General features: G+C 38.7%; 1 protein-coding gene across 1 annotated transcript in view; it reads left to right on the top strand.

Moving 5' to 3' along the window:
- The window catches only part of DST (dystonin), a gene marked incomplete at its 3' end in the record, with an annotated part of 320121 nt that extends 308606 nt beyond the window's left edge, over window positions 1-11515 (top strand). The window contains exons 92-96 of the mRNA XM_081998014.1: window positions 2912-3029; window positions 6246-6445; window positions 6914-7024; window positions 9718-9841; window positions 11250-11515. Coding sequence (XP_081854140.1) covers window positions 2912-3029; window positions 6246-6445; window positions 6914-7024; window positions 9718-9841; window positions 11250-11515 — 819 coding nt within the window. The remainder of the gene's footprint in view (window positions 1-2911; window positions 3030-6245; window positions 6446-6913; window positions 7025-9717; window positions 9842-11249) is intronic.
- Window positions 11516-13914: the final 2399 nt, after the last annotated feature.

Raw genomic sequence — 13914 nt, 5'->3', positions numbered from 1 at the left:
TTCATCTTCAGCTAATTCATTGCTAGTCAGCTGTGGTATTTCTTTAAATGCTACAGAGCATTCCTTGTCTCAGGACCCCTCCTTTTTCCCTCACCTGCTTTCTTTGGACATTTTCCTCATTAAGGAGATTACTTTTAAAGGAACCAGATAATGGTCAGCAACAATTCCCATAGTAAAAAATCTTGAGCATTTAAGCTGCCATTAGAATTACTGTTATTTTATCAGTTTTCAGTTTCACAGCGGAATGCTTCAAAATTCTGTCGTATTTTTTAGGCTATCAGATTAAAGGCTAATCACAGGAAACACAGATCCCAGTGTCATCACTTGTTTATTGCAAATTAGGTGAAAAATACTTTCATTTTCAGAAAAAAGAAATAATCCTTGTGCAATCAAGCAGACTGATTAAGAACCTAGCAAATTGTTGGTATTTTATATACTAACACGGTGGCTCATTAAATACATATTTTGGAAGTATGCCGTTTAGGTTATTCTTTCTCCCAAAGTGTTTTCAGAGAGCTATGGCACATCGATAATGTATTTGAACTGTGTTTAAGAACACTTTTTGTCTGTGGGGTCATCAGTGAGTCATACCAAAGTGGCACTGTACAGTGGTACAGGGAGGATATGCTATCCAGGGCTCACTTACTCCTGTGGTACATACTGATTCACAGCTTAAATTGTTAAATCATGTTTGCCTAGTAAGAATGGAAATACATCATACAAATGGGATACCATTAATATCTTATTCATGCTCTTATAAAGGCAACAATATGTATAATCCATTCTGTAAATGCTAGCGTTAACAGCATTAGACATTTTAAATCTAGAGGCATTGAAAAAGTAGTTGCATTCTTATTTATTGGCAAAACCTGTTGAAGTACAGAAGAAAGCTCAAAGAGCAGTGGGTAATCTTACCACATGCTTCAAGCAATATATCTAAGTAATAATTTAAAACGTTTTCCACATATAGAACAAGCCTCTATTTGAAAAGACTATTTGAAATTATGTTAATCCTCTTACCTGCCATCTGTACTTTCAGATCTGGGAAAAATACAGCATTTTTTGAGAGCATCTGACTCTTACTGGTGCAGAACAGCATCATAGTGAAAATGACCTAGAGCAAGTTGGCTGAGGCTTCTCTAGTGTCAGTGGTTGTTATACTGCTATTGTCAAAACCAGGCCTTTTTGTAGCTTAAACGAGACTTCCTTTACAGTTTTGTTCCAGTGGTTTTAACTCTGATTATTTGCAATGATGGTAAATACTGTTCAAGGAAAGTTGGTATCCAGGCTATTTTAAGAAGGCAATGGACTGAGTTACGATTAGGAAAAATGCATTGATAGATACCTGTGTTATTTTCCAGGAGCCTCGCTGTCTGAATTAACCACAGCCTAGGTAGGCTGTTTCCAATGGATACTGTATCTGACCTTTGGTATAATTGCCTGATGGAGTCTAACTGAAGAATTAAACTGGGATGGGGAAAAATAAAGAAAAGAAAAAAAGATAGTATCTTTAGAAACTCTAGGAAAAAATCTCTAAAGAAACAAGCCAATGAAAACAAACTGCATCATTTGGATGTAATTTCTTTTTATAACTTTGATCTACGTATGTAAAATGTTTTTTTATTCAGCACATATTGTATTCATTATTAAAAAGCCCTTACAAATAACACTTATGTGAATGTTCTTATTTAAAACAAAAAAAAAAATTATTGAATTAAGTGGCAAGCTTTGCTTTTGTTTGGTTCCTAAAAGTAATATTCCTTTAAACTTATTCTCTCTCCTTGGCTTGAGTAGTACCAAACAACTAAAATCATTTAACAAGTAGGGAGCACATTTGTGTGGTTTGCATTTAAAGCATTTCAGTACCCTCACTGGAGCAAGTAGGTACAGTTGAACTATGGCCAGCCTTCTCCAAGGGTCAAAGATTGTCCCAAAGAGGTGTATTTGACTCCAGTTGGTTTCAGTCAGTGCTCTGTATGTTTGTGTGTGAGAGCACTACACTTGGCCTGATGATCTGATATTGAAATAAATATTTTAGTGGCACTGTCTAAAAAGTACTGAATTCTTCTGGTTAGTTTTCATGAGATAGCGGGGTCAATGTTTTGGTCGTGTCTTCTTTGATCCGGATTTGAACAGAGACACTGCATACAGATTTTGTTATACAGGTTTCAAGAGCGAAACACATGAGGCCTGGCCATCAGCCCAAAGGCAGAATGGGCTAGTACAAGAGTTAGTATGAAACAGGTTTTTGTGCATCTTTGAACTGTGAAGAGCCTCGATGTGTAGGCAGAGGAGTGACCAACAGTTTATAGTAAAGGACAGTAACGATAGCTATCAGTCATTCATTGCTTCTTTAATGTTCCCTTCCCCACATGCACCTTGCTGTAGGTGAGCAGTGACAATGCTGTAAGTGAATCAATTGATAGAACTGTGCGATGCTTGTAATGCATTGAATTTTCAGCCCACATGCTGATCATTTAAAGTGATGCTGCCTTCCTTTCAGCTGACATCATTAAAATCTAGCCTGCTGCAGAAGAGAGTTTGAGATTTTCACAGTGAAATAATACAAATAGGTCTTCATTAATTTATACAAACACAGATTGTAACCAATTAAATAATGTGTTACTAATTTTGCTTCCTTTATGAGCTCAGACTTTTGAGAATCAAGCATAAAATTAGATCTGAGATTCTTTCTTACCATCCTGCCATCTCCTTTGGATTAATGCAGTGGCATCTGATTTGAAATTTTAACAGCTTTAATAATCTGCATAATAAATCTGATTTTTTTTAGCATTTACTAATAATTAAATATAAAAATAAACTTTTAAAAGTGTCTGATTTTTAACCTATCAGCATTGAACCGCACCTGAATGACTGAGAACCTGAGACTGTTGTTTGATTTCCATTGCAGTTTGGTGACTCTCAACAACTGCGCCTTGTTCGTATCTTAAGAAGTACAGTCATGGTTCGTGTTGGAGGTGGCTGGATGGCGCTTGATGAATTCTTAGTGAAAAATGATCCTTGCAGGGGTATGTAACACCACTGTTAAAATGTACATGCAGATACTTATTTGTATACAGTCACCGTTCATTGTCTCAAGATGGAGATTGAATTGTAGAAAATGCCAGTTCTGTAAACATCATCTCACTAAATGTCACGTAGTGATCTGTTTCAGTAAACTTCAAATCCCATGGTTAAGATCCCCTTCACTTGCACTGATGTATGTCTAGAATAACTGTGATGTCTTCTGCGCAGTTCCTCCAGCGTTAGAGTGGTGTAATTAAAAATTGAACTTGGCCCAGATAGAGTTTATGGCATGTAGGCTGCTCGTATGACTTGGCAGAAATAGCACACAGAAACGTCCAATAAAACCTTCTTAGCAAGAGAGCTTTAAGGCAATAAATCAAAATAAGGCAATTGAATCGAAGAGTAACAACAACACAAAAAAATTTCTCTGGCCCGTGGCTGTGCCCAGGCTGTCAGGCTCTGCCTTCGTAGCCCCGTCTTTTCATTGGCATCCTCCCCAGAACCGCTTTGCAGAGCCTTGTACAAAGCAAGTGGAAAATGCTCTGGTCAGGAGGACTTTGTGCTCTGGCAAGCAGGGAGTGCTCTGTCACTGTGCCCTCCAGGGCATTGCATCGAATGCATTGTTTTATCAGTACACAGCAAGGTAATGACATCTCAGTTTGTCAGAAAGCCCACTTCTGTAGTGGGAAAGTAGGTTCTGTCTGGCACTGTTCTTGGAGGAACAGTTGGAGATGGGAAGGAAGCCATTTGTGAAGGGAGCGGGAGAGATACAAGTCAAATAATAGCCAGAGTAGTAAAATTGCATAAAGTATAATAATGACTGTGTTCACAATGAGCTGGCGTTCTGTAGCTAGGTAATTCTATCCTATTAACTAGCAGCATTGTTTACTGCATTTTTACCTCTCAGGAGTTCTGTAGAATCATAATCAATATTGTAATAGTGTGAGAACAGCACAGAGGAGTTCAGGAGAGGCAAGTGAGCTACTGAAGACAGAGACATCAGCTGTGCTGTAGATATTACTCCAGTGTCAGCTGTCTCACTGAGCTTCTACTTTGGGACCCAAGTTTCTAAACTTTTTGATACAGACCTTGAGAGGGTGGAGAGCTTGTATTTGTAGCAATTTTTGTGCTAAGTCAAGGATGTTAAATCCAAAAAGAAGCTCCCACAAAACCCCATAAGGGCTGACAGTGTGCCACTAAGCCCTAGAAACCTTTGTCTACAGGCTTAAGAGGTACCCCCTAAAACTTTTTATCATAATGTTATAGAAGAGCTGTCATAACCTTGTGATGATATCTGTGAGTTTTTCAGCAGTATGAAAAATACTCCTTTTGCTTACCAACATATTGCATATATTGTTTACTAAAGAAATGTAACAGTAATGTTAGATTTATTGGTGCTGGACCACAGGTCTAACTGAAATATAGCACCTGGTTCTGCACCTGCTACCTGCTACTATAGGAAAGTCATTTATCCCTGCAGAGCCATCCATACTTTATAGCTTTCTACTCCTATTCCTCAAAAGTACATGGTAGTGGAAAATGAAATGTGCCTCAAAATATCTGACTTTATTGAGGTTGGTTAGTTTTGATGTATCCCAAACATTTTTCTCAGGCCTCTTGACAGATAGGCTGTTGCGATTCCTACTTGGGTTGACACTGAGAGATACAATACTTAATAACTAATTATTTTATTGGAATTCCTTATTACTGTCCTCAGATTAAGAGTCCTTTGGAACTTTATCCCCTTTTCTTTAATAAATCTTTTATTCTATGTATCTCTATAGTATTTTCTGTAGTACTTTATCCTTTTTTCATGGGCAATACATAAGCAGATGACTAAGTCAACACAGTGGGTCTAAAGGAATACCGACCTCTATAAAATCATCCAGACACTGGACGTTGTGCATTGGTACCTAATCCTGGTCTTGCTGAAGTCAGTGATGCAAAGTAGTCTGTGATGTCAGTGGTGCAGGTTCAGACTTTTCCTTAAGCATTTTACCTAGCAAATCTGCATTTCTACCAAGGGCTCCTTGTGTATTCAGACAAATCACATTTCAAAAAACTGTAGTCATAAACAGCTTTAAAATATTGGACCTAATTATATAAATTAATTTTAGCTTATATTACTTCTTTATGTCAGCAGATAAATACTGTTACACAAGTATACATGGGACTGCAGCTGAGTCTATCCAAGCACTATTTCCTTTTCGCCTAGGAGACCTTTGAGAACTCACCTCAGAGCACTTACAGACAGCTTTTGCTCTGAGTCCTGTCTCTTGGTCTGGTGCTCTGAGTCTCTTGCATATGCAGCTGCTGTACTTGATTTCTTCTCCTGCTAATGATTTTCTTTAATGTGACCCATGTCCTGTGTCATTTTTTCTAGTTCATCATCACGGGAGTAAAATGTTACGTTCGGAATCAAACTCTTCAATTACCACTCAGCCTACTATAGGTTGGCAAACCCCTCTCTTTGTCTCCTTCTCCTCCTCTTCTCCTCTCTCTTCATTTCCTTCCCACTTTATTAAAATATATACTTTTAACAATATGCTACACCCACCACATTTAGCTTAATGTGTTCCTACATGGGCTGGTGCTTTGCAAGCTAATTTTTTTTGACACACTTTAAGAGTGTTTCAAAAACAATTGTCATTCACACTGACACAGTTAAATGCTAACATGTCTTGCATCTACTCTTGCGGAACATTCTCCCATATGTGTGTTTGTATGTGTGTGTGAGTGCTTAGCCACCAATTACCTCATCATAGTTTGGATTTTATGTTCATCATTGCATGTTGCCAAACTACATAACTTCATAGTTTTGAATAAATATATTTGCTGCTTTCCTGTAATTTGTACTTAGCAATTTCTTCTGGAACATCAAAGCAAGTATTATTTATTATGAGTAGCTGTAGAGTTAGCAAACCTGCTCATCAGGTTGTGTCTATGTATTAATAATTGATTGAGTAACAATTATTTAGCACATTGAGCATTCCATTATCATGCTGACTTCCTTTGACAGTGGTTCATTCCTGCTGGCATAAAGTATTAGAATAAGCAAGTTCTGCACATAACTCTTCTGTGTCCAAAATAAATGCATTCCACAGTAATGCATTTTATTTATTGTTGAAACATGTTGGGTTTGGCATGGCAAAAATGACAATAAACTGCCTTGTGACAATTTTAATATGTGACTAAATGAACACCTTTCTTTGCTGCAGCTAAAGGGAGGACCAACGTGGAGCTGCGTGAAAAGTTCATTTTGGCAGATGGTGCCAGTCAAAGCATGGCAGCTTTCCGACCCAGGGGCCGTAGATCACGACCCTCTTCAAGGGGTGCTTCTCCCAACAGATCTACTTCTCTATCAAGTCAAGCTGGCCAAGCAGCTGCCCCGCAAGCAGTTGCTACAAGTACGCCAAAGGTAAGGAGAAACATACAAAACTGCACTGGTTAACAAATGGGGTATGGCCTCCTCGCCCTCTACGCCCTGCCTTGCTCCAGCAGTATTGGTGCTATCCCTATCTGATAGGGAAGAAGTATCTCAATTTTATTTCATAGTCTGGGGAGCATCTAAGAAGACTTTTCAGTGTAATTCCTCTACTGTTTGTTTGCAACACGGGAATAGAAGAATTCTTTACACTTAAGGTGCCACATGAGTTAACTGGCAATTTGGGAATAAGTTCTGAAAGAGCAATGAACCTCTCTATTTTGTTTAAAAAATGAGCTCTGTCATCTCTTAGTTTCAGAACATTTGTCATCAACTTCTTCTGCTTCGTTTTTATTTCTACTATGAGATGTGGTCTCCCTGTGAAAGCCTCGGTATCCTTCTCCATTACATTGTTTTCCATCTACTGTCCTTCATATTTTGATTTACCATTGTTTCATACAGACACCCCATCATTTAACACGCAACTATGGTAAACCATGGTTGACAAACAGCAAAACGTCAACACCTTCTAAGCCACCAGAATCCTCAGACTATCAAGGGGCATCTGCAGAGGTACAGTAAGGACAGAGATTCTAGTCTAATGACCTTCCTTCACTAAAACTGTCACTTCACTAACAGCCACTAGAGTTTCAGTGCTTCAGAGCTGCAACATCCTTTGCATATTAATGCATTGTCTTTATTTTAGACCTTTGTCAAATTATTTTTTCCACCCCCACACGCTTTTTTTTTTTTTTTTTATGTTCTGTTGGGTTTTGACTTTTAGGAAAACTCAGCCTCAATGAATTTATGTTTAAAGTGCCAATGGTTAATAAATCATAACTATGTAATGAACTGGATGAGCAAATGTGGAAAAATACTTTTTTTTTTTTTTTCAATAAAGCAGTTTATATAGTTTGCAGGTTTCTTTGCTAAAATTGTTTACTTTGAGTTCATAATGTACTATAATATTCATGAGCTGCAGGAATGAGATTAATAAATTGTGCTCTTTAGTGCAAGACCACTAAATAAAGAAATATACAATCACTGTGAAGAAGACAGCAAAAAAGGCTGACAATGATACATAAATCTTTCCAACAACTGAAAGTTTTGTTTAGCGGGGTAGTGACCAATGGTTGCTCTAATAAGATAACTATTTGATGACTTAACAGGAAATGAGCTTTGGTCTTATTTCCAGCCCATGACTTACATAGAAACTGCTAGTATAGCAATTAGGATTGTGCCAGCGGTCAAAGCTGTATGTCCAAAATTTGAATGGGCTTGGAGCCAAAGTGTCTCCTCTGATGTCATTACAGTCAGTGAAAAGATTTCAGCTGGATCAGGCTGCAAACTGACTTGTCAATTGTAGGAGTTACTCTTGCCCTGGATTAGATGGAGGGCTTGGTGAAGGGAAGCTTGTGCTACCATCACCTCTGTTGTATTTGCGCTTTGATGCCTATTGCTATTCACGTGACACCTTCTGGTGCGAAGTTTACGTGACCTCGGCATGGTTTTGCTCAAAGACACATAACAAACTTTTCACTTGCTCCTTCTGTGTGAGTGGGTGCATTACTTGTGCACGCTGCAGGCGTGCACATGTATACAGCACTTCAAGCACACCGGGCTGTTGCATAGAATGATTAACAATAGCACGAAGTTGAGTCAGTTGGCAGTTTCTGATATATTCCTGTATTTTCTTTCATCTCTTAATTGCTAACTGAATTGTAAGATTAATTGATGGTACTTCTAAAAGGTTCATAGACATGGAAAGGTGTTTTCATTGAATTATAGTGAGGTGAAAGCAGTTGGCATTGATTTCAAATGGAGACACCGTATTTCTCACCTGCTCTTACAACTGCAAGTAGTTCAGTGAGTTTCTTTTATGTAGGCCACCATGGTTTAAGATTCTAGATGGAACAATTAGGGTGGGGTAGATTGCAGTGAATTTCTGAGGCATTCTGCAGCATTTTCCAACCGAGAGCGCGGTTATGTATTTTATAGGTAGACTGCATTTGGGTTTAGGGCTAAACTGAAGAGCAAGCTTGATTTCTTCTTGCACCAGTGATTCTATCCCAATGCCTTGCCCAAAGTGCAGCAGCTTCAGCCGGGGTAATGCAGAGCGTTTCCTTTCTCCTTATCCTCCCAAGCAGTCTGTCTAGCAGAGATTTCCAACGTGTGGCTGGCTGGATGTTAAGCGCTTGTACTTGGCTTTAAAGAGAGTTTTAACATCGTGACCATCCCTGTCAGAGCCAGCAGATTGACTGCTCACTAGCATCTCAATGCTCTTTTCTTCAGATGTGCCAGAACTGGTCTGAGCTGGCAGCTGCAGGCAGGCTCCCGCCAGGCCTCCGCTCAGTGCTCAGCCCCAACGCACTCCTGGATCTTGGTTTTTAGTACCTAATTCTACCCCACCACTGTGTGGGGATCAAAGGCACAGGACACAGGATCACTGCAGTGTTTGTTCTTCTTTTTGGAGATTTATTTAGGATTTTTCTGTTGATTAAATGAATATGAATACTGTAGTTTTCCTCATATTTCCATACACCTCCTACCCTAGTATGTTACATGCATTTTGAGATTTGAGGATTTCATTCTTGTGGCTTTTAAAGCAATCTTCCCATTTGGGGCAGATTGTAAATTAAGATTCACTTTATTTCAGAAATAAGAAAACGGGCAGGGTAAGACTATGGAGTAGAGACATTTCAGACAATATATTGACAAGAACCTTTAAAAATTAGTCGTATGTCTTTTTTCCTGCTTTTTTTCTAGCAAAAGGTTTTGAAATTTGGTAGTTTTGTTTTACCGTCAGATTATTTATAAAATTGAAATGAATATATTCACCACCTATAACCAGAGTCAGAATGTTGGAAAGTCAAGCTATGCAGACATAAAATCTCAACTACTTCTCTCTAAGTCATGTACCATCAACTAATCTTCTGTGCTTTACTAATTATAAGAAGACAGCATTTTTCTTTCCTTATATGCATTGAGATACACACAAAGAATGCTAAAATGCTAATGTCAAGCAGATGAAGTGATTTCTTCTGTTGTTGTTGTTTTACATTTGGACTATTTCAAGCACTAACTGCTAAAGGAATGTTCAAAACTTCATATCATGAAAAATGCCTGTAGCTACTCAAACCAGTATTTCAGATTCACAGTGAATGTTATGAGGATCATTTTCTAAGCTATGTACTACCTAATACCAGACCTTATCTCCAGTAGTAACAATTGAAAAAAAAACACTTTTTTTTTTTTTTTTTAAATAGGGAACACCAATTCAAGGAAGTAAACTCAGACTGCCAGGTTATCTATCAGGGAAGGGTTTCCACTCTGGAGAAGATGGCAGCATCCTGTCAACAGCAGCTACCAGAGTTAGAGCTCAATTTGCAGGTGAGTGTCTTGACTTTAGAGCTTGATCTACCACTTGCTTTGTTTTCCACCTGAATATTTAGGGTTGCATTAGAGTATGAGGGAAATGTCAGAAGAGTGGGAAGGATTGAAAGTCCGACTGTCTCCACATTAGTATTGCCAAGGATACACATAATCAGCATAATGGTACTCTGTTCACGTGATTGCACAGCAGGAATGTTCAGCTCTGGATGTGCAAATCCATGACTGCAACCTTCTTTACAATGGTATCTTCAATGTATCTGCCTAAGGAACTAGGGAAGAAGCATTTACTTAAAAAGAAAGTTCTTCATAGTATTGAAGTTACACTCTACTGTGATGGAGCAAAGGGGCCACTTAATCATGACTTGTCCATTTCTTTTGAAAGAACTGCAGGGAACAGCAGTAGATGACCTTACTAATGGAATATCCCATAGAGATCTTTCAAACAATATATGAAAGTAGAAAGCAGTGAAGCTGTGCTCTTCCAGGATCCCTGGAGCAGCTCTGTGTAAGGGAGAGAGACGGATGTTTAGAACAGAAGATAGCTCTACTGGCTTTCCCTCACATCTTAAGCTCTGCAGAGCATACTGAGCAGTACTGGAAAATCCTGTTCGAAGAGTAGGTGTCTTTTATAGGTGATTTGAAAAATGAGCCACCTGAGATTTCAGTTTCAACTTGGTGTTCTTCACACATACAGGGAACAAGATTTGTCAAGATCAAAAAGATTCAATAAGTAATTGGAAAATTATGAAAAACCACATTAATGTTTTTCTGTTTAAGACTCTTTGTTGTGGTTTTTTCTTCATGGCATGTTGTCTGGGCAGGCTTTCACTTTTAGCAGGCTTGCTGAGAGCTCATTTACTCAGCCGTTTGTTTGGGAGAATGTATACTCTGCCCTTGTTTACTTGCAGCTTTCAAGTGTATGGTTTTGAATTTTTTAAAAAAAAGAGGGGTACACATTTAAAAATTGGGATATTCATCTGCATCTCCAAGGTACTTATACTGGGAAACGTGGCACGAAGAAGCCAGATACTGAATTCTTTCAGTTCATAGCTGAGAAAATGTCAGGGGAAAGAAAGGATCTGGCTATTGAGTGAATAGACAATGCATGTCTAGTAAGTCAAGAAAGGTTGCCAGGATAATACATTTTTAATGAGATGTGCTAGTGACGAATTAACTATGTCTCAGCATTTGATCTCATGTTCCCTCTCTTTTGTGGGAGATGTGGCATTGTTTTATGCTCTTGTTTAATATCAAGATGAACTTTGATCATCATCTAGCTTGCCTGCCAGAGGTCTAAAGTTTAGTTTGTGCAATGAGGAATTTGGGGGGTTGTGAAGACCTAGGAAAGACCTGCACACCTTTTCCATCCTTACCTCTAATACTGATGGATATCTTCTCTTTCTAGAAACCAGAAGAACTCCAAGCAGACCTGGAAGCCGAGCAGGAAGCAAGGCTGGCAGTAGGTCAAGTAGCCGCCGAGGCAGTGACGCGTCTGACTTTGACATTTCAGAAATCCAGTCTGTGTGCTCAGATATGTCAGAGACTGTTCCTGCTGCAAGCAGGCCGACGCCCCGAGCAGGTTCTCGGCCAGCATCAGCCAAGCCTTCTAAAATTCCAACTCCCCAGAGAAGGCCACTAGCCAGCAAATTGGACAAGTCCTTGAAGAGATAATATGATTAGCTCCCTAAAGGTCTTTTCCTTTTGCATTAAGTATTTAAGTTCGTAAGATGTAAAATACTATGTAGAAATTATTGTGAAATATCGCAAGAGGTGGATTTTTAATTCTGCAGATGGCCTTATTTGTGTATTTGTCTTCTTATTTTATGTGTATAATTTTTGTCAGATTTGTTTTTGTTTATGCCATATCCTGTGAGAAGGGGGAAGAGTTTTAATGTAAACTAACAGTTGTACACAGTGATGTGTAGAAAGTACACTAAAAATAATTGCCGAATGTACAGTGTACTGAATGTACAGTAAGTCTCTGCAACCTGAATAAGATCGGCCTGTCACTATGTCATTAGTTAACAGTAAAGGATACCTCATGATTTTTCTGTAAAAAAGAAAAAGAGAATACTAAAAAGCCAAAAGACACAATTACACATCTTGAGCTAACTAAACAAACACTAAAGGATGTACGTCAAAACTACTAAGAAATACAAACCCACATTCACAGTACCCTTATTTATACAGCATCTCTCGGAGAACTCACAGAGTTAATTAAGCACTCGCCAGTAATATGATACTCCAATATCTTGCAGCATTTCTGTGCCATTGCTTTCAATGAGGCCAGACACATTCTGGATATCTGAACTATTATTCTGTAAGAATATCAATATAAAGTGCATTCATGTAAATGTGAGGTTTTCTTTTGCTTGAGTGGATGGTAGCACTGTATCATTGAACTCATTTTGTATCAAAGCAATTTTGCTTGCAGAAAGCTCTGAAATAAACATGTCCCTTAACTTTATTTCTATTGTATTTCTTATTTCACAGGAAGATAATTTCCTGTGTTATGTTTTAGGGCATATATTATTTCAGATGACCAATAATTACCATAGTAACATAGGCTTTAATGTAATTTCCCATTATCAGCAATCAGATTTTGGTTAGCTACTGTATTTGTTTAATAAAACACTAAATTGCACATATCATATCATTTATGAAATTACATGTAATTATTGTGTGTCGACAATTATTTTCTCCATATTAAACTGTGACATTTATATAACATGTATGAAAGGCATAAAGAGTAATTCAGTTGCTCTTTTTGTCAGTGAAATATTTTTGCCATTCATGGATTTTTTGAAATGGTTAACAATAGTTCATTTTCAGTGGAAAAAGGGTGCAGCTTCAAATGGGTCTGCTGTGGAATGGCTGGGTTGGTGCTGTAGTAAATAGCGACAGAATCCTTAGAAATTCCAAATGCTCTTTGATAATATCAGAACGACTCGAGTAGAATTTGGCCAACATGGCAGACCAAATAGTCTAAACCTGACCATTCATATACCAGAAAATACCATACCTTTAGTAGAGGAATTTTATGGGAAAAGTGATTTATGGTTGGTCCCTTAACGTGCTGAAAATGAAGCAGAAGCTCAGCTGATTACATGCCCTTCGTGGCGATACCTGCATCTGCTGCTAACACTTAGCTGGCAATAGGACTAAGACAATGTTTTCTGAGTTGACTCACACAATTGGTTTATAAGAAACAAAAACGAAGTAATACTCGAAAGACCATTCAATCAAAATCCACCTCTGTCAGGATTTCCTCCAACCCAGAGTTATATGAGTGAGTGATTGTGGAAAGTAGGCAGTAACCAATCCTACTGCAGCTGGTTTTGGCACACACGTTTACTGAATACTAAGGCATCAGTCTCTGCTGTGGTGGTTTATCTTTCAGTGTTTCACCTTTCCTGTTCCTGCTATTCGCCCAGTGATTGCTTCCCTAGAACATTAAAATACATCAGGATGACTTCAGTGCTTTTTGGAACCCCACAACACCCTTGCATAAAGAGAAGAAGTCTACAGTTAGAGATAGTCACTGCAGTGTCTCTGCTTGCCAGCAGGAGAAAGGCAAAGGGTAGAATTTAGGCACTTGCACCAACAATTTGACTGTAGGAGGAGATCATGCCCCACATAACGTTCTTGGTGCATTTCATAACCACAGGACTGGTGGAGAAGGGGTAAGGATGGCAAACCTGAATCACTCCCATGCAATGGGCATGTAGTTCGTTTCCGTGTATCCCAGATGGACAGAGCAGCTCATTCGGCATGAGGTAGTGCTGGCACATACCTGAAGCATCTTGTTGTATATATTGTGGTCTTAGCTTTCAGTGTATTCATAATGCTTCATTAATTATGGAACTTTATGGAATTTTCACGTTGCTATGTTGTAACTTTACCGTAATACTGCAAGCTATGGAGCTATGACCAGCTTCTGAGAAACCCAGTGTCGGCTAAAAGAACCCAAGGCCCAAGTGGATTTCTGTGGCTTGTTGGCTACTGCAAAACAGGGGAGGCTGGGACTGGCAAAGTGGGGAAGTTCACTTATGGGCCTGAGAGAGTCATCC

Source organism: Phaethon aethereus (assembly GCF_964289735.1).
Source record: "Phaethon aethereus genome assembly, chromosome: 3".
NCBI classification, from domain to species: Eukaryota; Metazoa; Chordata; class Aves; order Phaethontiformes; family Phaethontidae; genus Phaethon; species Phaethon aethereus.
This window is presented reverse-complemented; position numbering and strand designations above follow the sequence as displayed.